Source organism: Podarcis melisellensis (genome assembly GCF_964234715.1).
Source record: "Podarcis melisellensis genome assembly, chromosome: 10".
Taxonomy (NCBI): Eukaryota; Metazoa; Chordata; class Lepidosauria; order Squamata; family Lacertidae; genus Podarcis; species Podarcis melisellensis.
Window position 1 is genome coordinate 65,007,067 of NC_138542.1, and position 26,504 is coordinate 65,033,570.

At 42.9% G+C, this 26,504-nt stretch overlaps 1 protein-coding gene across 8 annotated transcripts in view; it reads left to right on the forward strand.

The window, feature by feature from the left end:
* Positions 1-26,504, forward strand: part of USP6NL (USP6 N-terminal like) — a 146,741-nt gene that overhangs the window by 81,600 nt on the left and 38,637 nt on the right. For all 8 annotated transcript variants that reach the window (XM_081926911.1, XM_081926908.1, XM_081926910.1 and 5 more), the window contains 4 exons: positions 6,558-6,597; positions 11,043-11,123; positions 22,774-22,881; positions 25,784-25,893. In XM_081926911.1, the coding sequence (XP_081783037.1) occupies positions 6,558-6,597; positions 11,043-11,123; positions 22,774-22,881; positions 25,784-25,893 (339 nt within the window). The remainder of the gene's footprint in view (positions 1-6,557; positions 6,598-11,042; positions 11,124-22,773; positions 22,882-25,783; positions 25,894-26,504) is intronic.

Consider the following 26,504-nt stretch of genomic DNA (forward strand, 5'->3'; position numbering starts at 1 on the left):
GGTGTTTCTCATCTCGACGAAATGTGGAACATCCCGTGGTTCAAGCCTGATCTACACATGCGACAGAAAGCATGTGGTAGAATCATGAAGTGGCTATACTCTTTGATGTACTATTTGATGCTGCAGGTGGGTGATAGCATTCTTGAAGGCTCTGCTGCATGTACCATATTTTTCGCTCTATAGGACACACTTTTTCCCCTCCAAAAATTAAGGGGAAATTTGTGTGCGTCCTATGGAGTGAATGCAGGCTCCTTGGCTTCAGCGATAGCAATGCGAAGCCTCCAGAGCACAGAGGGAGCGCTCCCTCTGTGCTCTGGAGGCTTTGCGTTACTTTCGCTGAAGCCTGGAGAGTGAGAGGAGTCAGTGCGCACCGACCCCTCTCGCTCTCCAGGCTTCAGGGATCGCCATCTGAAGTCTTCGGAGCGCAGCGTGAGTTCCCGCTGTGCTCCGCAGGCTTCGGGTTCCTTTTGCTGAAGCCGGGAGAGCAAGACTCTCCTGGCTTCAGCAGAGAAGGGAGAGCTGTGCGGCACCCCTTCAGCCAAGCGGGAGGAGAAATGGAAGGGCCTCTGTTTCTCCTGCCATTTCGCTGAAGGGGCGCTGAGCAGAGAGGGGGAGATTTTTTTTCTTCTTGTTCCCCCCCTCTAAAACAAGGTGAGTCCTATGGTCCGGTGCATCCTATAGAGCGAAAAATACGGTATATCCCTGTAGGAAGAAAACTAGCATAGCAGAGAGATGATTTTGCTCAGCCTGCTGAGCTAGTTTTCTACTTGCAAGTAATTGTTAAAGTATTCAAAAAGAAGTGTGAAATAGTTCAGCCCAATTCACCACTTCATTCCCCTGCATGTGTAGACCCAGCCAAGGAGAAATATAGGGCAGATGCTATGCCTCCCATATTCCCACAATCTCCAAATATAGATATTGGGGAAACAAGATAGTGGCATTTGTGATGTATACAGTATCTCAATCCTTATAACAATAGGAACAGAGGCAGCTATACCAGATTGTTGTCCTCCTGATGTCTACTCTGACAGGCAGTGGCTCTCAAAGGTCTTTCCTATTCACCTGCTAGCTGATCTTTTTAACTGCAGGTGCCAGGGATTGAAGGCATGCCAAAGTCATGTGCTCTGGCACCGAGCTATTATGGTCCTAAATCCTATAATAAAGTAGTTTATCATTCTACCCCTATTGCAGTTGGAAGATCGAGGCTGGGGAAGAGTGATTTGCCTGCCTAAATGAAGAGATTTATGCAAGATCAGAGAGGGTGCTGGCCTGGGCCTCTTAGTAATACTGCACCAGGTTTTGTCAAGGAGAGAATGACTCCCTCCCTATTTAAGGCCTTTGCACCTAGTGAATTCATAGCTGAGGCAAGATTTGATGTGGCACCTTTTCAGCTCAAGACTTTTAACCATTACAGTTCACTATGTCAGGGAGAAATCAGTTGTCTTCAGGCTTTGTAAACTTGGTATCCACTCTATATCTGTCTGTCTGTCTGTCTGTCTGTCTGTCTGTCTGTCTGTCTGTCTGCCTGTCATCTATCATCTTCCTTTTACATCTTTCCAATATGATGAGATATGATAGAGGGCAGCTGGCCTCCTTTACCTTTAATAGAGGAGATTTTGTGGGTGCAGCTTGTGGAGATGAGAGAAGCTTTATGTGCTGAAATTATTCTGCCTCCCTTTATAAGGTAGCCCCTGGTCACTACATTTGGGCTTTTTCTTTCTCTGCTTCTGAAAGAGCACACACATATTGGTAGTGCCAATAATGTGGACTTGAGATACGATCAACATCTGCATCTCCACTATCCCTTGGAAGACGAGTTGTCTTGGAGATAGGCCGTGAGGTTGTATTCTGTTTGCGTAATGATATGGGGCAACTTTGAACTTTCCTCCCTCCTCTTTCTGATTCCACTGTGCTTGCTGTTATGCAACCCGTGGAGTGGGCCTGCATAGTTCATAGAGGCATGCAGACTCCTGTTGCTGTATATTCATAAGCTGCACCAACAGAGATTGATTTGTGTAGGCAGACTTTGCCTGCAAACAGCCAAAGCCTCTTGAGAGTTGTGGTGTGGGCAGGAGTGCACACACACTGTGGAGGAGAGAAGGAGGGGAATTGAAAAACACACACTTTACAAACAGGAGATGTAAAGATTGGTATTCCCTGGCTGCAAGGATCTAAAAATTTCATTTCGCCATTGATACAACCACGCTCTCATTGTTCTGTTCCCACTTAGCTATTATCTACGTTAGAAGAATATCTGAAATAAGAGAAGGGAGCATAACAGGGACAGGCATCAATAGGGCTTGTGGTCTGTGGCTCTTGTTAGAATACCAGAGTCCAGCATTTGGGTGTGGGCGAAGGGCGACACAGGAGGGGCATCTCAGTCAGCTTGATATGAGCACTGAAATAAATAATAAACAGTTAACAACACAAACTCCTCTGTGAAGCCTTGTAGAGCTTTGCCTTTGAGTTCCGTAGCGCCAATCCCAACGTTATAGCAGCAGACGTGTTTACAGTCTATACAGAAAATTCCTGAAGTGTGGTGAAGCTGGCTTCAAAACAACTTGAGATTTATGTTGATCATACACTGAAGACACATGTGGCTGAATGTGGGATTATTGATATGTATCTGCTGTTTAGTTTGGAAATGTGCATCTCTCCACATGCTTGTCACAGCCATGTTTGCACCACTTGTTAAATTTGTACTACAATTCCCAGGATTCTTTGAGGGAATTCCCCCAAAGAATCCTGGGAATTGTAGTACAAATTAAACAAGCAGTAATAGTTTGTTAAGGGGGCTGACAACTCGAGGCTCCCGTGGGAAACTTACCGTTCCCTGAATTCTTTACCATGACTGTTAAAATGGCTTGAGAGTACTTTAAATGTCTGGTGTGGATGTGAATACTGTGTTTGCTGCAAGGAACACGGATAAAAACATGGCAGACTTGCTTTAAAATGTTAAATGGGCCTAGGAGCAACTAATCAAGTGAAGAGTGTCCATGTAATACCACTGTCTGAGCACCCTTGAAGGACCATAGCAATCTGTTTTCAGCAGCTGGTTAACTTGCAAGGAGCTAGCTTCTCCTGGACATTTGCCAAAGGCCTCACTCGAACACATTTTGGAAGCAAATCAAGACATTTCTGCTTGGGTTAAAATTGTCAACTGTGCGCGCATGCAGGGTGGTGTATTTAAAAACATACTTAAAAAAAACAACAACACAGATTGATACCCACTGAAAAACTCTGGGAGGGTGTAACGTACTAGCCCAAATACCTAGCATAATGCATTTATTTTGACAAGCCAAGGGAGTTTAAAAGCATAAGGCCCGCTGTGGTTGTCCTTGTTTGAGCTGTGCTCACAGTCCAACACAAAGCAGTTGTAGATAGTAGTGCAGAGTTGGCCTGACCTTTTATTTAAAACTTCTGTGCACCAGATTTTAGCAGGCAGTTACTTCTGGTGAGGTCAGTGTCTTCAGGTGTGTAGAAGTCTCCATCCTTGGACCTGATCTGTTTTACCATTAGTTTTTACTGTGGTAGAAATTACCAAGAACAAAAGACACACCTATTTCTTCGATTCTAAAGGGTGTATGGATGTTTTTATTTTACTGTTTCATCTGCTTATAGAGCACTTTAAAGCCTCATTGATTCACTGGAAAGAAAGTTAAGCATCAGCCCTTGAGGCGACATATAGAAGTACATATCAAATGTGCCTTTTTTTCTTTACATAGCATGCTTCTGTGTATTTTACACAGAGAGGCAACTTGTCAGCCACTCATGATGTGGTACAGGAACATTACTTTGGTTGGGTGTCTACTCTCGGGTACAAAATACTTCTGGTGATAGAAGCCGTGGCCCAAATCTAAAATGTATTATTTTGTGAAAGTCCCGTGATATCTTTTCTCCCCGTTCTTTTAGTGAGCAAGATCGAACATTTAAGGACCTGGGACTTGAGTTTAGATTCTGTTTTTAGCCTGATTATCATCTGGATATGTGCTATGTGTGTCTTAAATAGTATCACACTTTGGAGTCGGGCTTCTCTTAGCTAAAATAAGTAGAGCATCAGACATAGCTATAAATGTAATTGCTTTCCATGTAGACACAATTTAGTCTTTTAAGCTGCAATAGTCTTTAGTGGATGTCTAGTCATTTAATTTAATCACCCCGTAGCACTTAGAATCTTGTCCTGATAATGTCAGCACTATTTAATTACCACCATAAACACCATCCTGATACTCCTAACATAGGAAGCTACCTTATACTGAGTCCATCTAGTTCACTATTGTCTTCACTGACTGGCAGCAGCTCTCCAAGGTTTTAGGCAGGAGCTTTTCCCAGTCCTACTTGGAGGCACTGGGGATTGAACCAAGGGCCTTCTACCAGCTGCTCTACCAGAGAACTAGGGTCCTTCGCCACAGTGAACAGGAACTAAGGACCTTATATAAGATGTGCAATAAAATGGGTGTTGGTAGTGGTTCCCCTGGGGACCACTGTAGCTTATTTAGCACGATATGTTTGTGGCCCATTGGTGATATGGTACAGCAGAAGCCTAATTCTGTAGTCAGACACACAGAATTAGACACACAGACACGCACAATACAGCAACCGCCAGTGTCCGGTCAGCGCTTTCATGGGAGACCACAGGGAACGCTGTGTGTGCTGCTTTCTTGGAAGGGAAGTGGGATGTAAATGTGTAACTTCCTCTCCCCCACCCCATCCCCAAACCCCCTCCAACCAAATCAACCAAACTTGATCAGAGGATGCTGGTTGATGTGGGAAAGCTGTGTACAGTGGGCAAGACACTGTGTTGTCAGTTCTGCTAAACAATCAAGCTGGGTTTTTTTTTTTTGGGAAGATTCAACATGGGAACAAGCATCCCCATGGCAGCTGTATTGTTCAGGCAGCACTCTCCCATTTTAAGCAATGCACCAACTGGCAATACTGAATTATTAAAGTCACTGATGAAGTGGCAGCGGGAGAAGTGGCGGAGTAAAATTAATACAACCCAGTCCAACCCCGTAGCTTGCTCAGCTGGAATAAGAATGTGCATCTTGAGAACTTGAGCAGTGTGCGTGGTCAGTGAGCAGTAAGCTGTAAATTGCTATAGCGAGCATCTGAATTAATACTTGCATTCAGATCATCCTTTCCAAAAGATTGCATATTATTTATGATTCGCTGAGACTTGGATGCAGAGCCTCTATGCAGCTGAAAATAAAAAATTAATGGAACAGTATGAGCCAGACAATTCCTGCCTTACCAATGGCCCTCCTCCTGCTAATTTTACACAGTTCGCACCACGTTGTGTCACAAGCAAAGAGCAAAAGTGAAGGAGTATAAGAACCACAATGGCTGTTTGGCGGGGAGCTCTTGCAGGTTGAAGAGCATTACATGCTACCAAAAAACGGAGAAGGCAAGAAACCTTAAGAGTCATGAGCCAGTGTAGAGATCAGTCAATTCTTTAAAAATCATTTCATATACTGACCCAGCCAAAATTCACTGGCCCAGTTTGGATGATTATATGTCAGCTCAATAAGCCCAGATAAGCGTGAGACTTTTACCAGCAGCACACACTGTCTTCGTGCTGCTCCTTCCCTCTTTTCTTTTTGGTGCATTGCTGAAAGCTAAGAAGTCTTCAGTGAACCATAGTTAATTGGGAACTATGGTTGGCAACAACTCAGGATCTTAAACCTTGGCTTGTTCTGAACCTGGTAAACATACTTTTTCCTGGTTTGACTGAAACAGGAAACTATGATTAATAGCAGACTTCCAAGTTTAATTGTGGCATGTTGAGGAGAGAGGGAAGGGGCTGCATATGAATATCTCAGCTTATTTCACCAAAATAAATAGTATATAAATATATGAGTGTTTGAGCGTGTGTAAGGACCCAACAGTTCTAAGCATATTACTAGGCAAGTGTCTTCCTTCACCACACCAAACTGCTTATAATAAAAGGCAGTCTTCTTTTTATCTTGGCTTCTGACTTTAAAAACATTTTCTTATTTTGTGTGATTTGGATGCAGATTTGTAAACTAATTTATGGGTTGTGAAATCACCCACCCAAGTGATTCGCTAGGTATCGATCTGTGTTTAAAACTGATTTAACAGTCAATCCACAGCACAGAATTTGACGTAGTCATTAATTTCAAGTATTGTTCAATTGAATTTTCTGAGTGCTAAAGTCAAAATAGATTTTTGGATACAGCCCAAGTAAATATTTGACTGTTTTATATGACTAATACATACCTGTCCATCCTACTTCATTGTAATCTCCTCTCTCTATTGTAGGCCCACAAACTTTTCTGCTTTAAAGAGCTTGTAGAATGTTATACAGTAGAAACAGCACCACCATATGCACTTGAGCTTCCACTGAGTTTTATCCCCAATCAGAGGATATGTCCACTGTTCTATTATCTTACTTTATTGTGGCATAATGTTTTGCAATTGACTCTTAAGTCTTCATCTTCTGCACCATGCCTCTGAGTCTCCATTAGTAGCAATCTGTTCGAAACTATCATTTTGTTCATATTCAACGGAAGTAATAGTCTATTCCCCTTTCTTTTTAGCCAAGAGGAGCTACCTGTCCATGACGCAGCAACAGAGAGGGTAAGTTCTTCATCTCTCACTTTAAATTACCAGTGATTGTTCTACTCAGTGCTGTACCACTGCTGTAGCTATATGTGGGCAGGTCATTGTGCATATGAAGCTGTCTTGAGTCAGACCATGACTCAAGACTAGTGCTATCTGCTCTGACGGGGAGTGCTTCTTCTAGGTCTCAGGCAGTGATCATTGCTAACCCTTTAACCTGTGATTCTGCAACTTGAAACTGGAGATATTGTAGATTGAAGCTGGTGCACAGAAGGTGTCTTACACTGAAGCAGAACATGGGTTATACTATGCTATGTACACCACTATGTACACGTGGTCTCCTCCACATGTTGGTCTCCATCTCTGACTAGCAAGGGCAGTGGTCAAGGGCAGTGGTTGGGAGTTGCATAACAGCAATATCTGGAAAGCACCACATTGGCTGCCTCTGGTACTCCTTTGTCAACAGTAACTGGCAGCAACTCTCTAGAGTTTCAGACGGACATTCCCAGGGCTACCTGCAAATGCCAGAGATTGAACATGGGGCTTTCTGCAGGCAAAGTCTGTACTCCACCATTGGAGTTGTACTGAGTTCTAACAGAAGACTGCGAAAGTACTGTTTTCGCAGGGGCAGACTTTGGTGCAATGGTGCCCCGAGCTAAGCCAAAATTTGGTGTCCCTTACCCAGCGCTGGTGCCATGCCAGGCTTTAGGAAGGAGGCATGAGGACTCTGGCAGAGTCCTAGAGCCCTCCCACCTCCTTCCCAGCTGGGCAAGTGCTAACTCAGCTTTGGGAAGGAGGCGGTAGGACTCTAGGACCCTGTCAGAGCCCTCACACTTTCTTCCCATAGCGAGGCAAGTTCTTATCGATTTATGTTGCACAATCTGCATGGTGTTTTGGCCCAAAGCTTGTGTGCTGAAGACTTACTTGTGCCAACAAATTCCACCACCCTCTGTGCATTCCACAGATTACGTCATTCTTAGACTTGGCTGTGCTGCAACTGAGGCTGCTGTGAGTCAAATTTAGCTCTCTCTGTTAGTTGTGCCTATTAAACCCATTCCCTTGTTCGTGAAATCTCTCAGTAATGCCTTTTTTACTCAGATGCAGTGAGCTACTTTTCCTGCCCTTGCTCTTGGTGATTATTTGGCATTGAGTGTCGTCAAAAGAAGGCGGCTTATGCAGTCCCCATAGAGCTGTTAACACTCCTAGGATCAACTGAAAGGTCACTTGCCAAGAGGATGCTGAGCCCTGCTAGTCTGGGAAGGTGGAAGAGCCACTTGTGTTCTTTTTGCAGCTGTTTGCTGAGCTTCTACTTAATTAAGCCTCTTTAAATTACACTTGGGTCTCTGCCTAGTCCAGGATGCTCCCTAACTTAAATGCCCTCTGAAAAGTTTTGCTCTTATCTGAAGATCCAGAAGCTATTTTCATCTAATGTATGGGAGAATGGAAAATAGGGCCTTTTGTTGCTACTTTAAAAACTTTAGGAGAATTTAGGGCTGAATTTTGCATACTCCATAATTCCACCAGTATATCTTTTGTGTAGGTTTTAGCAGAGATTTTTGTCCTTGAATTTTTGTTTGCACACATTATTTGACTTTTACTTGACTTTCAGATGGAAATGATGAAAGTTTGTGGGTAGGAGCATTTTTCAGTAATTGCTAGGTTATTGCTACTTCTCTTTTCTGCATAATCTGTAATCTTATAGCCAATAATTTTTGGAAGGAGGAAATTGGGGCGTTAAATGTTGAAATCACAACTTACCAGCTAATCAGCATTTGCTCTAATTGTGCAGTGGAGTGTTTTGATAAACTGTAGAACATAAAAGTCAGGAGAAGGAGCTGATAACAAAGGCTAAGGACTGGTCTTCACAAAAAAGTTCAAGACGTGTGGCCAGAACTCCTCTTTTATGTATCAAGTACCCTCCAAAAACATAAAGATGGTGCATGTTCCCAGTGCTATGGTCACAAGGTTATGAAGCCTTTTTGTATCAAAAACATGACCCAGAAATTGCAACTCAACTCAACTCAAAGTAAAGTTTACAAGAAACTAGGGAAATGAGCTGCTTAAACAAATCTGTACTCCTAACATCTATCTGCTTTTCACTTGTGGGTGGAATATCAACATTTCTGAAGTTTACTATGCTAGGACTACATAAGACTTCGGGGAACATCAGTGGAAAAGCTCTTTGGGACTATTTTTTTATTTTATTTACAGGAGTGTTTATAAACAGCCAAGTAATAAGAAAAATATCATGGTGGTGCACCATAAAATTATTAAAACATAGTAAGATTATAGAATAATAAAATACAGAATGACTAACACTGAACCGAACAAATTCTCTAAAAACTGTTGGTAGTCAGGGGGTCAAAAAAATAAGGTTGTAGGTATCTGTCTGATTTCTGTAGTAACACTGTTCTAAAATACAGGTGTCACTGTAAGATCAGGGAGATCTCAGATTCACATATGCAAAGGAGAGAGTAGGGTAACGGAAGTCCATTATAGCTATTCTATACAGAAGCTGAAAAAGTAACTTCGTTCAAATGCTCAGGGAGCTATTGATAAATCTTTTTGAGTATACTATCTCTCCAGTTTTTAAGCCAGCAAAAAAACTGTCCCGAACAGCATATTTGGGAAGCATTGCTGCAGAAGCTAAAATTCAGTTGTTGCCCACAATTTATGATGCAGTCAACTAGCTGGGGAACAAAACTGTCACTAAAATGCATTGCTGCACATTTAGTTTCTTGCACATTCTCTTGTGGAAGTCAAGTGTGTGCAGTTTTCTCTGAAAGTGCACATTAGTGGGAAGAATCTCTGCTTAACATAATATAAAGTTACTATGAAATTGTAGGGCTTCAGATAAGACTCTTCCTAAACACTGTTACAAAATGTTTTTGTTGGGTAGACTTTGCTTGATGAACGAATGCAAACCTTCCATAGGTATTTATCAGCAAAAGGAAAGATTATAGCATGCACAGTGGCTCTATTCCATTTAAGTATTGTGAAGTGGTCTTAAATTACTGTAATTATGTCTGTCTTTGGAATAACCTGTTGTTGCTTAGTATCTCTTTGCAGTGCAATGCACTGATTAGGCTGCACAGTGGCATTTAAAATAAACTCCACATCTCTTATGGGTGTGGCAAAGTACAGAGCGGAGTACATAATTTTCATTGTAACTTTTACTGGTCAGAATCTGGAGGTTGTTATATGGGAGATAGTCAAAACTTTGTATGTACAGTCAAGTAGATATTTCTGGAATGGGCAGGTTCAGGGTGAAACTGACTTATCTACACGTTAGGTGGCTGCTGTTGGCTTCAATCTGTCTTGGGACACAATGGAGATCACCAAAGTGATCTCCCAGGGTGCAAGCCTGGGCAGTATGCATGGAGGTCCTTTGACAAGACCCCTCGCTGATTTGGTCCAGAGGCAAGCATGGCAATATGTTTGGCACCAGCTTGGCTGCAGGGGAATTCTGTTTTTATTGCTTGTTGTATTAAAATTTGAATGCCATTTGATTTTTTAAAAAAATTATGCACAGCACATTAAAATTTCTAAACAGGCAGGAAACTAATTAAGTGGTTGGCCAAAACCACCAGCAGCTTCTAAGTTACCCAGAAGAAAAATGCTTGGGGACCATTCACTTAGAGCAGAAGCTTTGCAAGCAGAAGGTCTCAGGTCTGACCCTTGGCATCTCCAGCTAAAGGAATCAGGTGGCAGGTGCTGGGAAAGCCTTTTTCCTGCGGCCCCCAAGTGTCACTGCTGGCCAGAGGAAACAATAGAAGACTAGCTGAGAAACAACCATGTGGTCACTGCCAGTGGAAGGCATATCGCAGGGGCCAGCAAACTTTTTCAGCAGGGGGCCGGTCCACTGTCCTTCAGACTTTGTGGGGGGCTGGACTATATTTTGGTAAAAATAATAGTGAACGAATTCCTATGCCCCACAAATAACCCAGAGATGCATTTTTTTAAAAGCACACATTCTACTCATGTAAAAACACCACAAATAACCCAGGGTTACATTTTAAATAAAAGGACACATTCTACTCAGAAACACGCTGATTCCTGGACTGTTTGCGGGTCAGATTTAGAAGGCGATTGGGCCGGATCTGACCCCCTGTGCTTTAGTTTGCCTACCCATGGCATATTGCTTAATTCTGCTTCAGTTTAGATTTATAGATGGCCTTATTTGCAAATATTTGTGTTTTTAATTTTAATTAATTTAATTTCTAATTTAATATGTGCTTTTCCTCCTTAACCTCTCTGTATTGGTTGGACATGATCAGCATCAGCTGGGGAGAAGAAACCCCAATGTATTTCTTAAACATTTGCATTTGATTTATAATACCTTGCCATTGGTTTTTCTGATATGAAATGCGTAGCTGCGTCTGTTCCTAAACGCCTGTAAATGTCCAAACATTCTTTAGTACAGGTGAGATGAAGGGAATAACGCACTCTAATTTTATTTTCAGCAAAAGCAGCTTGAAATTGAAAGAACTACAAAATGGCTGAAGATGTTGAAAAGCTGGGAGAAATACAAGAACACAGAAAAGGTAAAGTTAAAGTGCTTCCACAGGCAGTTGCATTTACTGAATGCAACAGTATTAAATTGGATTCTGTGGTGCCGGGCTTTCATTTTTCTCCATCATAGCTTTCATTATAGCATTCATTTTAAACAACAAATGCACAAAGAGCCTTCCATTCAGCTAGTTTCCAAGAGCTTCATTGCTCTGGAAGTTAAGCCGCAGAAGAATAATTGCTTAGGAAGTACCAATTTTATAATTGTGCAGTAGGAATGGAGATGGTGAACACAAGTAGAAAGTTGTGAAGTTTCACTTAAATGTGTGCATGTTTTTTTTTTTTAAAAAAACCAATATTCACTGGTAACATTCAGCCTATTCTCTCTCTCTCTTGTGTGCACACAAATCCCTCCCCGGTGTGTTGATCTTCTCATGCTGCAAGATTCTGAAAGGCATCAATGCAAAAAGAATAATGTTTCAGGAAATACATGTGCGTTACTGCACATCAGTGTTGTAGCTCAGTTAGTAGACTATGATATTTTTAATCTCAGAGTCATTGCTTCGAGCCCCATGTTGGACAATAAATAAATAAATAAATCCTTGCATTGCAGGGGATTGGACTAGATTATTTATTTATTTATTTATTTATTTATTTATTTGAATGTAATCCTGCTGGTAGGGGTTGCCTTGTTTGGATTTTATATAAGCCATTCTGGGAGCCTTTTTGGCTGAAGAGCGTTGGGCACAAATACTCCAAATAAATAATATGCAAATGCCTGAAGGAGTGGCTACTACCCAACCCAACGAAGGCCAGTATTTTTCAGATCTGCTGAGTGCCTCCACCTTCAGAGATGAGGCAGGTGCCAACTAGGGCGTTTTTGGCTAGGGTGCCCAGGTTATAGAGTAGTCTTCCCAGGGAGCCTCACTTGGCACCAACATTTATGTCATAGGTGCCAGATGTAAACCTCTTTATTCACCCAGGCTTCTTAAGTACAATACATTTATAACATTTTACCTGCGCTCTCTCTCTCTCTCTCTCTCTCTCTCTCTCTCTCTCTCTCTCTCTCGTACAATACATTTATAACATTTTACCTGCGCGCGCTCTCTCTCTCTCTGTGTGTGTGTGTGTGTGTGTGTGTATTTATATATGTGTAGATGTGGGGATTTGAACCCTGGCTTCCCCAGGTCATAGTCCAACCCTTTTAATTGTTACGCCACACTGGCTCATGAACATTCTACATGCTCAGAGGAAGCTTTCTAGCTATAGAACGTTGACAGGCAGTGAAGCTTCCATGGTAGGGTCTAAGAAGAAAGAGGAGCTTCACATCGAGCAGGAAATACAACCAGTTTGTCTGTAGGAAGTGGGTTGGAGGTGCTGAGGTTTGAGGGAAATAATAATATTAATAATAATAATAATAATAATAATAATAATAATAATAATAATTTATTTATACCCCGCCCTCCCCAGCCAGGGCCAGGCTCAGAGCGGCTTACAAGCAATAATAAAAACAAGTTGAATGATTACAACATAAAAACAAAATTAAAATACAACATTGAAACATTAAAATGTAGGCTCATCGCAGGAGGAGAAGGAAAAGAAAAAAGAAAGAGAGGGAGGGAATCAAATTGGCTCCAAGCCAAAGGCCAGGCTGAACAACTCTGTCTTACAGGCCCTGCGGAAGGAAATCAGATCCTGCAGGGCCCTGGTCTCATGAGGCAGAGCGTTCCACCAGGCCGGAGCCAGAGTTGAAAAGGCCCTGGCTCTGGTTGAAGCTAATATAACTTCCTTAGGGCCCAGGACCTCTAGGGTGTTGCTATGTATGGACCTTGAGGCTCTCCGTGGGGCATACCGGGAGAGGTGGTCCCATAGGTACAAGAAGAGAAAAGAGAAGAGCAGGAGAAGATGGTCTGGGAAGAAATCCAAGCGGGACAGAAGGGACTTACACTGTTGGGTAGAAATGTACAGGAAAGGAAGATTTGCAAGATGGGAGGGATATATAGCAATTAGCTTTTGGTCTCTTTGCCAGAGAGCAGAATCCTGATTGATCAGATTTGGGTAGAAAGTGTTAAGAAATGGGCTTGGACCATCACTGTGTTCAACAGTGTTCATCTAACAGGAATAATAGGGTTCCTGTAGATGCAATAACTTTCTTTTCTCTCCTAACTGCCCACAAACCAGTTATGTACAAGTGCACAATTTGAGATCCCCAAACTCCCAGTTTCCATGTTGGGCATGTTTTGGAACTCCTTTTCTTTTAATAATCCTATTTTAAAAATAATAATTATTATTCTCCTCCTACTACAGCAGCAATTGTATTAACTGGTACATGTTTTGTGTGCCGCATTGAAAAAGAACCTCAGAAACTAAGCACATTGCACCAATTTGTGATACAGCCCTTTCTCTCTGGAGGCTCTTACTATAGAAAATGTTTTACTATTTAGCCTCCCTCCTCCTCCCTCCCTTTGTTGGTCTTTTCTAAAGTTGGGAAGAGAAATGCTGGCAAAGGCATTTAAGGACGTTGAAGCTGTTCTGTGGAATGTAAGGGAAGGAGACATTCGCTATTCTTTCATTAGGATGGTCCTTATCACACCAATTTGGCAAAGTTTTTGAAAATGGATGATATGTCTTGGCCAAGCCTCAATTTTGACTTCAGCTTCCTATCTCTAAAATGGGCATAAGTTATTGCCTTGACTTGCAGCATTGTTTGGAGCACAAGGACAGCAAAAACTTCTAAAGCACTTCTCAAATCTTGTGTGCTGCATAATATATAAATTGTAGAGAGGGAAGTACTTGTTCAACACCCCACCTTCCTAACATGAACACACACACCCCAACTCCAATAACCTGCAACCTTTCTTTAGTAGCATAGGGAATCAACACGTTTGCCTCTCTGTATGCTGCTTGACAGCCCTTCTTGACCTGGTGCTTTGAGTTTATGTGTTTGCATCTTAATTATATCCTGCAGCTGAGATAGGGCATATCAAGCCATCAATCACGGCAGGCATTAAAGCCTCCTTTGTCCTGGTGTGACCATAACTTTCAGGGTGCCTTGAATAAAAATGTCATTCACTGTATTCACATTCAAATGTCTTCTTTGCTGTGCCATCTGACTCGCTTGTTGATGGAGTAGCTATCTGACTGAGAGAAAAGAAATAAGGAAGCATCAGGGAGGAGGGGGGAGAAACTGCCAGGCTTGAGGTAGCTGAAAATAATTTAGAGTTTATTGAGAGACTCTGTGTCAAATTGTCCCCTTGTTCCCCATTCCCCTGTCCATAGCTTCCAAAGAATAAATAAAAGCCTGTCTGAGATTCAGAAGGAGATAGCAACAAGGCTTCCTCTTGCTGTCCCATCTCTGATTCACACAGAAGTCCATGATTGAGGTTCTATATGGTGTGAAGCCTCCACGTGACTGTAGTAGCTATGGGTTCTAGCAGCTGCTACAGCCACTTGCAGATCACTTCTGTTTATTTATTGTATTTAGATAACGCCGTGTAACCAAGCTTACATCAAGAATCAAAATTAAAAATGGATCCAGCAAAACATACACAGTGGTACCTCGCAAGACGAACGCCTCGCAAGACGGAAAACCCGCTAGACGAAAGGGTTTTCCGTTTTGGAGGCGCGTCGCAAGACGAATTTCCCTATGGGCTTGCTTCGCAAGACGACAGCCCATAGGGAAATCTCCGGGACAGTGGGGAAGCGCAGCGCGTCTTCCCCGCTGTCCTCGGACCTCCTCCGAAGCCTGGCGGCGGGGCGGGGACACCTCCTCCTGCCGCCGGGCTTCGGAAGGATGCCCCGATGCCGGGCGGCGGGGCGGGAAATCCTCCCTCCGCCGCCCGGCATCGGAACGATGCCCCGATGCCGGGCGGCGAGGCGGGAACGCCTCCCCCCCGCCGCCCGGCTTCGGGGCGGGAAAGCCTCCCCCCGCCACCCGGCTTCGGGGCATCGTCCCGATACCGGGCGGCGGGGCGGGAAAGCCTCCCCCCGCCACCCGGCTTCGGGGCATCGTCCCGATACCGGGCGGCGGGGCAGGAACGTCTCCCCCCGCCGCCCGGCTTCGGGGCATCGTCCCGATGCCGGGCGGCGGGGCGAGAAAGCCTCCCCCCGCCGCCCGGCATCGGAACGATGTCCCGAAGCCGAGCGGCGGGGCGGGAAAGCCTCCCCCCGCCGCCCGGCATCGGAACGATGTCCCGAAGCTGGGCGGCGAGGCGAGAAAGCCTCCCCCCGCCGCCCGGCATCGGAACGATGTCCCGAAGCCGGGCGGCGGGGCCGCGAAGCCTGGGCGCGCTGGCAACTCTCCGCAAGGAGCGCTCCCGCTGCTTGCGGAGAGGTCCGCGAAGCCTGTCCTGGACCTCTTCTGAAGGCAGGCGGGGGGCAAAAGTCTTTGTCCCCCCTGCCTGCCTTCCCAGGGGCTTTAAAATCGCCCCGGACAGCGGAGAAGTCCTCCGCTGTCCTGGGCGATTTTAAAATGCCGCCCGCCAGAAGAGGTCGGGGGAAGGCGGTTTCCATAGGAACGCATTAATTGATTTTCAATATAATTTTTATTAAGTTTATAGTATACAAAATCCAACTTCCAAACACTTATTTCCATAAATCTAGTGGACTCCCCCCATCTTCCGAACACTGCATTCTCTGTAAATTTAAGACCTCAGCAAATTGTTAACTTATTTTAAACATAATAATATATCTTCCATTTTATCGTGATATCTGGTCTCTAAACATTTCAGTCCAAATCCATTGTTTTAGTTTCAACACAATAAAATTATTTCATTACACCACTTCTGTCTTGTTGTTCCTTATTTTCCAATTCAAAAAATTAACCGATGCTGAAGCTGTAATTTCCTAAAAAGGAGCATTTTTTAACATTCATACAACTTATAATGCTTTTTCAAATAATCCTTAAACTTTTCCCAAACTTCCTCCGTTTCTTCTTCTCCCGAGTCTCGGATTCTGCCAGTCATTTCAGCCAGTTCCATATAGTCCATCAGCTGCGTCTGCCATTCTTCCAATGTGGGTAGATTTTGTGTCTTCCAGTGCTTTGCCATCAAGATCCTTGCTGCTGTAGTAGCGTACATAAAGAAAATTCTATCTTTGTTTGCCACCCTCTGGTCCACCATGCCCAGGAGGAAGGCCTCCGGTTTCTTGGGTAAGGTAAATCTAAGCACCTTTTTTAGTTCATTATGTATCATCTCCCAGAAGGCCTTCACCTTCGGGCAGGTCCACCAGAGGTGTAAGAATGTCCCTTCCTCCTCTTTACATTTCCAACATTTGTTGTCGGACAGGTGATATATCTTTGCAAGCTTGACTGGGGTCATGTACCACCGGTATGTCATTTTCATAATATTTTCCTTCAGGGCACTACATGCCGTAAATTTCATTCCGGTGTTCCATAACCTTTCCCAGTCTTCAAACATAATGTTGTGCCCCAAATCCTGCGCCCACTTTATCATGGAGGATTTAACAATCTCATCCTGTGTATTCCATTTAAGCAACAAGTTGTACATTCTCGAAATTAACTTAGATTTTGGCTCAAGCAGCTCTGTCTCTAATTTCGACTTTTCCTCCTGGAAACCCACTTTTTTGTCCGCTTTAAAAACTTCCTGAATTTGAGCATAATGTAACCAATCTCGCACCTTGTTTTTTAACTTTTCCATACTCTGCAACCTCCAATTATCTCCAATTTTTTCAATTATTTCCCAATATTTAGGCCAGTGGGCCTCCATATTGAGTCTTTTCCGTGCTTTGGCCTCCATCGGTGAGAGCCACCTCGGAGTTTTACTCTCCAATAAGTCTTTATATTTTGACCAGACCATAAAAATTGCCCTTCTGACAATATGGTTTTTGAATGATCTATGAACTTTAACCTTGTCATACCACAAATATGCATGCCACCCAAAAGCATTATCAAATCCTTCCAGGTCGAGGACATCGGTGTTCTCCAATAAAATCCAATCTTTCAACCAGCAGAGGGCTGCAGATTCATAATATAACCTCAAGTCCGGCAGGGCAAACCCCCCTCTTTCTTTCGCATCCGTTAGTATTTTAAACTTAATTCGGGGCTTTTTGCCCTGCCAGACAAATTTAGAAATATCCCTCTGCCATTTTCCAAAACATTCCACCTTGTCCACGATCTGGAGGGCCTGAAACAGAAATAGCATTTTCGGCAATACATTCATCTTTATAGCAGCTATTCTACCCAACAAGGAAAGTTTCAGTCTTGACCATGTTTCCAAATCTCTTTTGATCTCTGACCAACATTTCTCATAATTGTCCTTAAACAAATTCAAGTTTTTGGAGGTCACGCATTAATTGATTTTCAATGCATTCCTATGGAAAACCGTGCATCGCAAGACGAAAAACTCGCAAGACGAAGAGACTTGCGGAACGAATTAATTTCGTCTTGCGAGGCACCACTGTACAAACAATACAATAACGAGTGGCAAAGAGAACACTGATTAGCCCTTCCAACCCTCTCAGTTTCCAGCTAACGCATCATGTCAGTGCAAGGAATTCTGCTTATGGAACAGAACTCCCTCCACCCATACATGCACCCCATGACCTCTGGATATCTGCTCTGGAAGGTTGGGGAAAACCCCAGAACATATTTAGTGGGTGTAGGGGGTTAGAGGGGTGCCGTGGCACAAGTGGAAATCCTTGCAATGATAGAATGAGTTAGTTGGATGCTATTCTGTGTCTCCAACACCATTTTGCTTGCTTGCTTTCCATATTGGTAGCACGTGGTTTAATCTTGGACCCCAGAGCAATTTCTGGTACTTTGTTTCCTATTAATTTATTTCAGCTGTTAATTCCTGGTTATTTGATTCCAGTAAGAAACCAGGTGCTCTGAAGAGAGAAAGGATGAAAGGAGAGAGGATGAGGGCTCTTTGCAGGTGGATATAGCAGCTGGTTAAACCTTTAGCTTCTACAGTGACCCTGAGATTTTTCTCCTTATGCTGAGCAAGGTCTTGGTTCCTACAAACTCAGAAAAGTAAGAATACCCCTGAAGCTTCTTCTTTGTACAAGATAATGAAGCCCTAAAGGAATACACAGGGCTTTTTGTCCTTTTCATGAATGATTTGGAGGGATGGAGATGGCTGGGGAGATGTTTATCTCAGTCATTATGAAACATAAGAGTCTAATCCTTGATTTTTGAGCTGTGGAAGGCTTGCAGAAAAACATGGCTGCCAGTGCTAGCACAAGGGAAAAAATGCTTGAGAACCAGGTTCTCTTATTTTTGAAACTAAGCCTATATTATCAAGTAGGCGCATTCAAATATTGGAGCATGATTGTGAATGTGAAGATGAGAACATTATATAATTGAATGGTATCAAGCTATTGACAGAAATATTCCATTGCATGGTTGGGAATACTTGTGGAAAACTGGAAAGGCCTTGCATTTGAAAATACTTCTATATTTTCTTTGGCTTTCTATAATAAGCCTCTTCCCGCCTCCAATGGAGATGCCTGGAGCAGCCAGCAACCAGTATAAAGGCATAACCAAAATAGTAAACAATATCCAGAAACAATTTAAAAGAGGAACCACAGTATGCAAAGGAAAGATTTCTGAGATGAAAATGATTACAAAATGATGTTACAGTGCTGTTGTTGTTTCATGGTGGCTATTGGCAGAAAATGTACCACTGTGGGGAGTTTACAGAACTAGATTACAGCCAGGTGTGCCCCACCAGTAATAGCCTGATAGAACCTCAAAGATTGGAGGCGGCAGCAGGAGCCACAACAGGAGAGAGGGTCATTACTTGCACACACTGCTTCTTCTGCAGTTTTCCAGAGCCATTTGGTTGGCTGCTGTGGGAAGCAGGAAGCTGCACAAGACTGACCTTTGGTCTGATCCTGCAGGGCTCTTCTTCTCCTCTTCTTAAAAAATACCCTGAATATAGGAATCTGCCTTACACCAAGTCAGACCATTGATCCATCTAACTCAGTATTGTCTGCCCAGACAGGCTGTGACTGTTGAGGGCTTGAGGCTGCAGAGAATCCTAACCCCACCTGGAGATGCCAGGAATTCAACCTTCCACAAGCAGAACAGAGCTAAGCTCAGGGTGAGGCTGCCGCCACAGCTGGATTTCACCCTGCCTGTTTCCTTGTGATTGCATGGCCTTCATTTCGCTCCCATAAAGACGTTTTTAAAAAAATCTCTTGTATCAGCTAAGCCAGTGCCAACAAAAGGATATTTTTCTTCCTTCGAAGAACATACCCTCAATATTGGCAGCTTATAAGATTTTCTCTGTCTTTTCTGTGTCTCTGAAATCTGAGACAGGCAGTGGGAATCCTTAATCCAGTTTGGTTTTCCTTTTTTAAAGCCAGAGTCTGGTAACATCTGTCTGTAATAAAGGACTTCCTTTTTGGAGAACAAGATCAATTAGAAATTAGATTTAAGTGTCAGTAGCCTGCAGGAAAGTCTGGAAAAATACGTAGCATGGGTCTGAAGGCTTCTTTTTGACTGCTAGTACTGTCCCGACGCTACCCTTCAACATTCTCAGAATCTTTTCAGCAACAATTAATGTACATTTTCCATGCGTTTGATATGGTCCATTATTTTGTGACTTCGCTTCTGAATTGGAATTGGCTGGAAAGGCCACTCAAACTCGAGTGTTGTTACCCTTTTTAAGTGTGCACCTGAAAGCAACGTGTAAGCACAACAGATCTGATTGCAAATATAAAAGTATTTTTGTAAAGGAATCATCATCTGGCTGCAGCACTCTAAAGTAGACGTGTGATGGCAAGTGATATTAGAGTTTCAAAAGAATTAACACCGCCCCGCCCCCCTCCAGTGCACACAGTTGCATTCACTAACTGAGAATAGTTTCAAGGATTGGGTGTGTATGTGTGTCAGTCAGTGTAAAAAGCTCGGGATTTTAAATAGCAATAGGAAACATTTAGTTGTGGGTCTTATGGTGATTATGGAAAGTCAAGGTGTACATATTTATTTTCATAAGCCACGTTTGTGGACCATCAGCTTTACTTCCCATCATGTGGGGAAATGGAGTAGCCGTGGCCTATCTCACAGGGTTGTTGTGATGAAGTACACAGAATATAAAGCACTTTGCAAATTTATGATAAGAATCTAATTTGTCCAGTTTTTTGCCACATTTTTTCTTTTTAAAAATACCTTTGCTTTCCCCCCCATCACGATAACTTTTATTGCACATTAGCTAAGCCTGATTCGATTTATCCCTTCAGAAAGAACTTAATGAACTGCTGTTTCCGAGAAACATTGTCCCACTCGTCTAGTGCTGTGTAATCGGAGCAGATTTACCATTCTCACAGCTGGCATATTCCCACAAGGCCCGATACCCGCTTGGCCTGGAGTGCGCGGCAGCTGTTGATGCAGCTGTTTGCGCTGCATCCCGCCATTTCCTCATTCTGCCTTGATCAATTATAATTGCATCAGACAGCGGTGATTCATCCGTTATATTTCATTTACCCTTCGTGTGCATGACAGATACTGCTGTTTCCTTATCCTGTTCACCCTTACAATCAGAAAGAGAATATCCACATTTTAGAAATTGGTGTCTGTGTATAGTGATTTTCCTATGGTGGTCCTTTAGCCCATAGCGGAGTGCAGATGCTTACCTGGGTCAAAGATCCCTTTTTCTGGGCAGAGGACTGAGCAAACATGCCCATATTCATAACGGAATACGTGATCAAGATGTTTCGTGATGATGCTTCTATGCACGAGGGCTGAATCAGAATTCTCCTTTCCTCTTCCTCTTCCTTTTTCTTCTCAGGGGGTATAATCACACCATCCTGACTTGTGTACAGAAGCATTAGAAATATTTATGCAGAACACCCACCTCTGCCCTTACAGTCAGAGTGTAGCAATGTGTGAGAGTATATGAGAGCTACTCTCCCACGAGAACGGGATGTTGGGCCTTCATAAGCACCCAAACGGACCATATGTCTGAGCCGGCTTTTGAAGAAGCTAATCACAGTTTCCACAGCCAATGGGATAGAACTACATCCTGGTTGTCGCATTGTAAGTGACCGAGGGTAAAAGTGATGACCACATAATAGGAAAGATTTCTAATACTTATTATCTACAATAATTTGGAACTTTAAGCATCCAGTTATTTTTTAATTTGTGTGTGTGGCTGTGAGAAAGGGTGTTGCTTTGAAGAATTTAATTTTCATTGCAAGGTTAAAAGTAACAGTCACGCCATGTAATGGAATTGAACCGCAGAGCTAGCTTGCAAAATCCTCCACTAGTTTTTTCCCCATTCAGTATTTGACATAGCAGCTAAAGGTTTATAACTGTGAAATCCTTTATGAATTCATTTGATTTGTAAATTACAACGTGGAGCCAGGAGATTAAGTGTCTAATCAGTTATTGATTTTGTTTTAACCTTCCAGAACGTGGTGCTTTTGGTGAGACTCATCTCAGCTGAAACCCACAGCCAATTAGCCATTTAGCTAGGTGTTCTATATCAGTATGCCTTTCAGGGCCAACTAGATGTTGCACAAGAGATGCGTGAACAGCCTTCTGATTCTCTCTTTTTTTAAAAATTGATTAGATTCTTATGGATTCAAGCAGAGGAATGGCAGGAGGGGGAAAGGTGTAAATGGTGAACAACTGTGGTTTCCCTCCAAATGCTTGCATTAGCTTATATTTTGAATTTTGTACACAGTATTCTATGCAAACAGTTTTTGCATTGTAAAACAGCTGTAGGAATGATTTTGAAGTTATGGCCATTCTTAGCATTGTACACTTGGGAACATTACTGCACAGGGGTATGGGGGTGGATATTAGGACCCTTTAGGAAGGAAGGAGCAAGGAAGAAAGGAGTAGGCCACAATATGATGCAGCTGCGGAAAGTTGCCACTGTGTCTTAAGTGTTGGGGTTGATGGTGTGTGTATATTTCTTATGCTGTACATGCGGCATCCATGGTGCAGTCTAGTCTCCACTTTCTATACTTTAAAGAGGGGCTCCCAAACTGTGGTCCACCAGTGTCCGTGGTTTTGTGGTTGAAGACAGGAGAGGACACCTGTGTCAAATTAGTCTAGCGTGGTTCATATATGGCTGCTCTTTCAATCCTGGCATCATGTCCTGTATTTATATTGCCACGTTTTGCACCATTGTCTTTGGAGACATCACACTGATCGCAGTTCAACTCAATTTCATTTTGCCGCTGGCCATAACAATAGTAGCTGGTAAGTTATAAGTAGTGGTGACAGGTGACATATTGTGATGAATGGTGGTGATCAAGGCTCTGGTTTGACCATATATGTATATGTGACCCTATTGATTCTCTCCCCCCGAAAATTGCTGTTTACACAAATAAAAGAACTTTTGTGTTTTTAAGGAGCAAAATCAGTGGTCTTGTATGAGTGCTCAAACTGCAGCCAAAAAGGTCTGTTAGAGAGCACATCTGATTACCTTCTGTGAACCCACATGGCAGAGCAACTATTTCCCTTATAATTCCTCACATTACCCCTTCCTCCTTTTTTCAGATACTTTTCAGTGCATGGCACACCTACTGAATCAACAAAGAGAGAATATCATTGAAACTGTCATGCGCATACACACAAAACACAGGCCACTTCTGTCTAAATTAATAATACCATTTACTTTGTTTCCAGGCTATAGGTCTTGGTATAGTTACCACGTCAAATCTTTTCTGGTTTACTTCTGCTTGATGTTGCTTATTTGTTTATTTACACAGTTTCATAGGAGAATTTATAAAGGAATTCCACTGCAGCTGAGAGGTGAAGTCTGGTCTTTGTTGCTTGATGTCCCTAAAATGAAAGAAGAAATGAAAGACTATTACAATGTGAGTTTCTAAAAAATCAGAAATACTATATTTGAAAATTACTTACCGCATAGTGCTTTAGTGTTCCATGATATGACTAATACAACAAATTGTATTATTATTACAATTATTATTTAATTAAAATCTAGTTAGTAAGGACTAACTGCTTTCATAAAGATTGTTCTTATCCGTTTCATACCTCCAACTTTACTATCAGGTAGAATGATAACCTGTGTATAGCCTTCATGATTCCCTTTGCCTCAAAGGAGAAAAGGTTGATCAGCTTTTAATGAAAGCATTCATTGTGGAAGAAGTCAGTGACTAATTTCCATGGTTCTGGCACCAGTTTCTATATCCTTGTTTGTTGAATATGCGTCAGCGTTCAGGTTCCTTTTTAGAAGCAAATATTTGAGTTCTCAGAAAATGTAGAATCCACACAGAGAACAATGGCTTGCAAATACTCTTGATTAGCACACTTAAAATGTCCGCTGCTCATGTCGCCCTTTAGATGGAAAGGTTCAAAAGTTGAGAGGCATCTTTCTCGAAAGTCCTGATTAAATCCTATTAATAGGAACCTAACTACGTCCAGTTCTTTTCCAGGAAATGTCCCCATTTCTCAGCCTGCAACTGCACTACTCATAAACAGGATAGTCTTGTTCCTAGAAGCCATTGGGCGCTTTCTCTTTAGCAAGCTGTTTAACCTTTTCTGCCTCTGCTGTTTCCTCCCATGCTAAAGCATACATACCCACTCCACTCTCTGAAGCTGGAGACAGACGTGATGTGGCAGAGCTATGATCAGGGCTCCTCTACCACCACGCTGCCAACTTTTAAGAAAAATGGGGGTGGTGGTAATTGGCAAGTTCTGTCCTACTCTGATTCCCACTGCTCTTTGCCCTCCTTGAGGGAAAATGCAGGGGTGTTTCAGATGCTTGAATCTACCCCCCACCCAACACAGCAGACCTAATACCATATTTGGGGAATGGGATTCTTTTTTTATATTGGAAAAATAGAATAGGGAAAGGGTTGAACTCCTCTTCCTCCTAATGCCAGTGGTCCATTACTCCCATCAGAAGGAGACCCTTTTGTGGTTGCTTTAGAGTAAAAACAAAGAATACCACCACACAAAAGAAGCCTTAGGAGCATAGGAGGTGTGTTGCAGTGGTGTAGCGTGGGTTGTCAGCACCCGGGGCAAGGCAAGTAATTTGCACCCCCTAACCCGTGGCTTTGCGTCCCCTAACCCGTGGATTTGCGCTCCCTAACCCTAACCCCCAGATGTTGCGCCTGGTGCGTTGGTTTTTTCCTCAAGGCCGACCACCGATCCATCTAGCTCAGTGTCGCCTGCACTGCTGGCAATAGCTTTCCAGACAGGGGTCTTTACTAGCTACCTGCAGATGCTGGGAATTGAAGCTGTGCATGTAGCCAGTATGCAATGGCCACTTCCCTAAAGTCAGTGCTTTCCCCCCCTGAAAAAAATGTTTAGGGGTACTCTCATTTTCCTACTCATATTGAAATACTGCCCCTCAATGAGGCCAGACTTAGGTTCACAAAATGTTTCGGTGTATGCATACCCCTGCGTCTGCCACCGAAAAAAAGCACTGCCTAAACCTAATCAGAGACCTTGTGTTATACCAGCTTGGGCTCCATGTCCTTGACTGGAAGCAAGCTTTTGAATCTAACAAAAATAGACCTTGTATATCAACTCCAGTTTCATTTCCCTAATACCCTGAAAGCCTTTCTGACAAGCTTCTGTCAGCTTTTAAGTCGTATGTGCTTGACTGACATGCTCCATACGGAAAAAGGTGTAGAATGGGCTGTACCACTTTAGATTCGATTGGGGACAGGAGATGTCACATATTGGGGTGTCCTCCCTTATGTTTAAAGCAAACAAATGCAGCCTTCCTGCAAATAGCAGTCCAACCTGGTAGGCAGCAGGTTAGAATAGACTTTGTTTTTCTCAGACCTGATTTTATTTGAAGCTAGCATTTTAAAAATGGCATTTTTTACAGCCTGAAATGGCACAATCCACTCTTACTTTCTTAGGAGTCTACTATCTCCAGTCTTGCCAACCTGGTATCCTCCTGCTGAGAGTTGTAGTGCAAAACATCTAGAGCTCGTCATATTGGTGAAGGGGTACTATCTCCTTCCGCTTCATGTGTGAGATCTCTGGGCCAGTCATATGTAATATGAATAGATGACATAGATGTATAAATCCAGATTCAGGCTATAATCTAGTCACAGTTATATCTTTCCAACTAAAATTGGTGGAACTTAAAAGTACTTAAAGCATTTGCTTAACTTTCCTATTTAAATCAATTGGCCTCAGAAGTATTTTGTCCGGATCCTGCCCTTTCTTCTTAGTTATGGGTCACGGCTGTCATCCTGTGTTCAGTTCATTGCTGCTTGTTAAGATCCTGTGGAACTATTCATCAAGATTCAGAAGAATTTGAAATGGCCTACAACTAATCTTAACGAAAATTACAAGTTAACTACAGAAAAAAACAGATAAAAAGGGTTTAAGAGAACCGGGCCTATCTTCAAAGGTTACAGATGCCATCTAGTGATGTGTGCAGGAAAAGAAAGAAAAAAAGTCCACCAGGACATGAAAAACTCAAGTGTCTACATTTAAAGGGAAGGCTTGTGCAAATTTTTTTTTAGAGGGAAATGGACCATTGCTGAAAGTCTTAGAATTCTTTAGGTATGAATTAATAACTGATCTACTGTTAGGGAAATATAATAATGAAGCTTTAGTTGACTTCAAATGTAGGGTTGGGTATGCAGGTGTGCAGGTGAACTATTGAAAGAGAACTGGTTTGCATACCTATGTAGAAATTCTCCCAGCTGCATGCCCAGTCTAGAACATAGGCATGAACTGTGAGGTTGCGATACATACACTTGCTGATTATTTTCTCCTTCCTCCCACAAGACCTTAAAAACCCAAGCAAGAGGTACCTCACCAGATATCAGGCAGATTGACCTTGATGTAAATCGGACATACCGGGATCATATCATGTTTAGAGACCGATATGGAGTTAAGTAAGTAAAGCTAAAATCTACTATTCTACACCTTTTCTTATGTATTGCAGACCTTCAGAACACCTCCCCAAGATCCTTTGCCATTATTGATTTGTGGAAACAGTGGCCACATTTGGACATTGTGCTAAACCAGGCGTGCTCCCCTTCTTCTCCCCAACCCTTCTTCCCAGGCAGGAACAGGAGGAATTGGAAAGCTTTTGTTTTCCCTTTATTGCAGCCGTCGGCAAACTGGTGTCTCCCCCCTACCCCATTTTTGGACTACAGCTCCCATCAGCCCCAGCCAACAAGTGCTGACTGAGGCTGATGGGAGTTGTAGTCAAAAGCCTCTGGAGGGTGCCATGTTGGCCAGGGCTGCTTTACAGTGTACAACACTAAGAACACATTTTATGGAGCACAATAATAAAAACATAATAAAAAGCACAATGATAGCATAATAAAATAATAATCAAAACAACAGTCTCTCTCTCGCCTCCCCCCCAAGTTTGAACAGGTCATAGATTATTAAATGGCCAAAGGCCTGGGTAAAGAGGAATGTTTTTGCTTGATGCCTGAAGACATGTAATGATGGCAAGCCTCTCTGGCGAGAGCATTCCATAGACAGGGAGCCACCA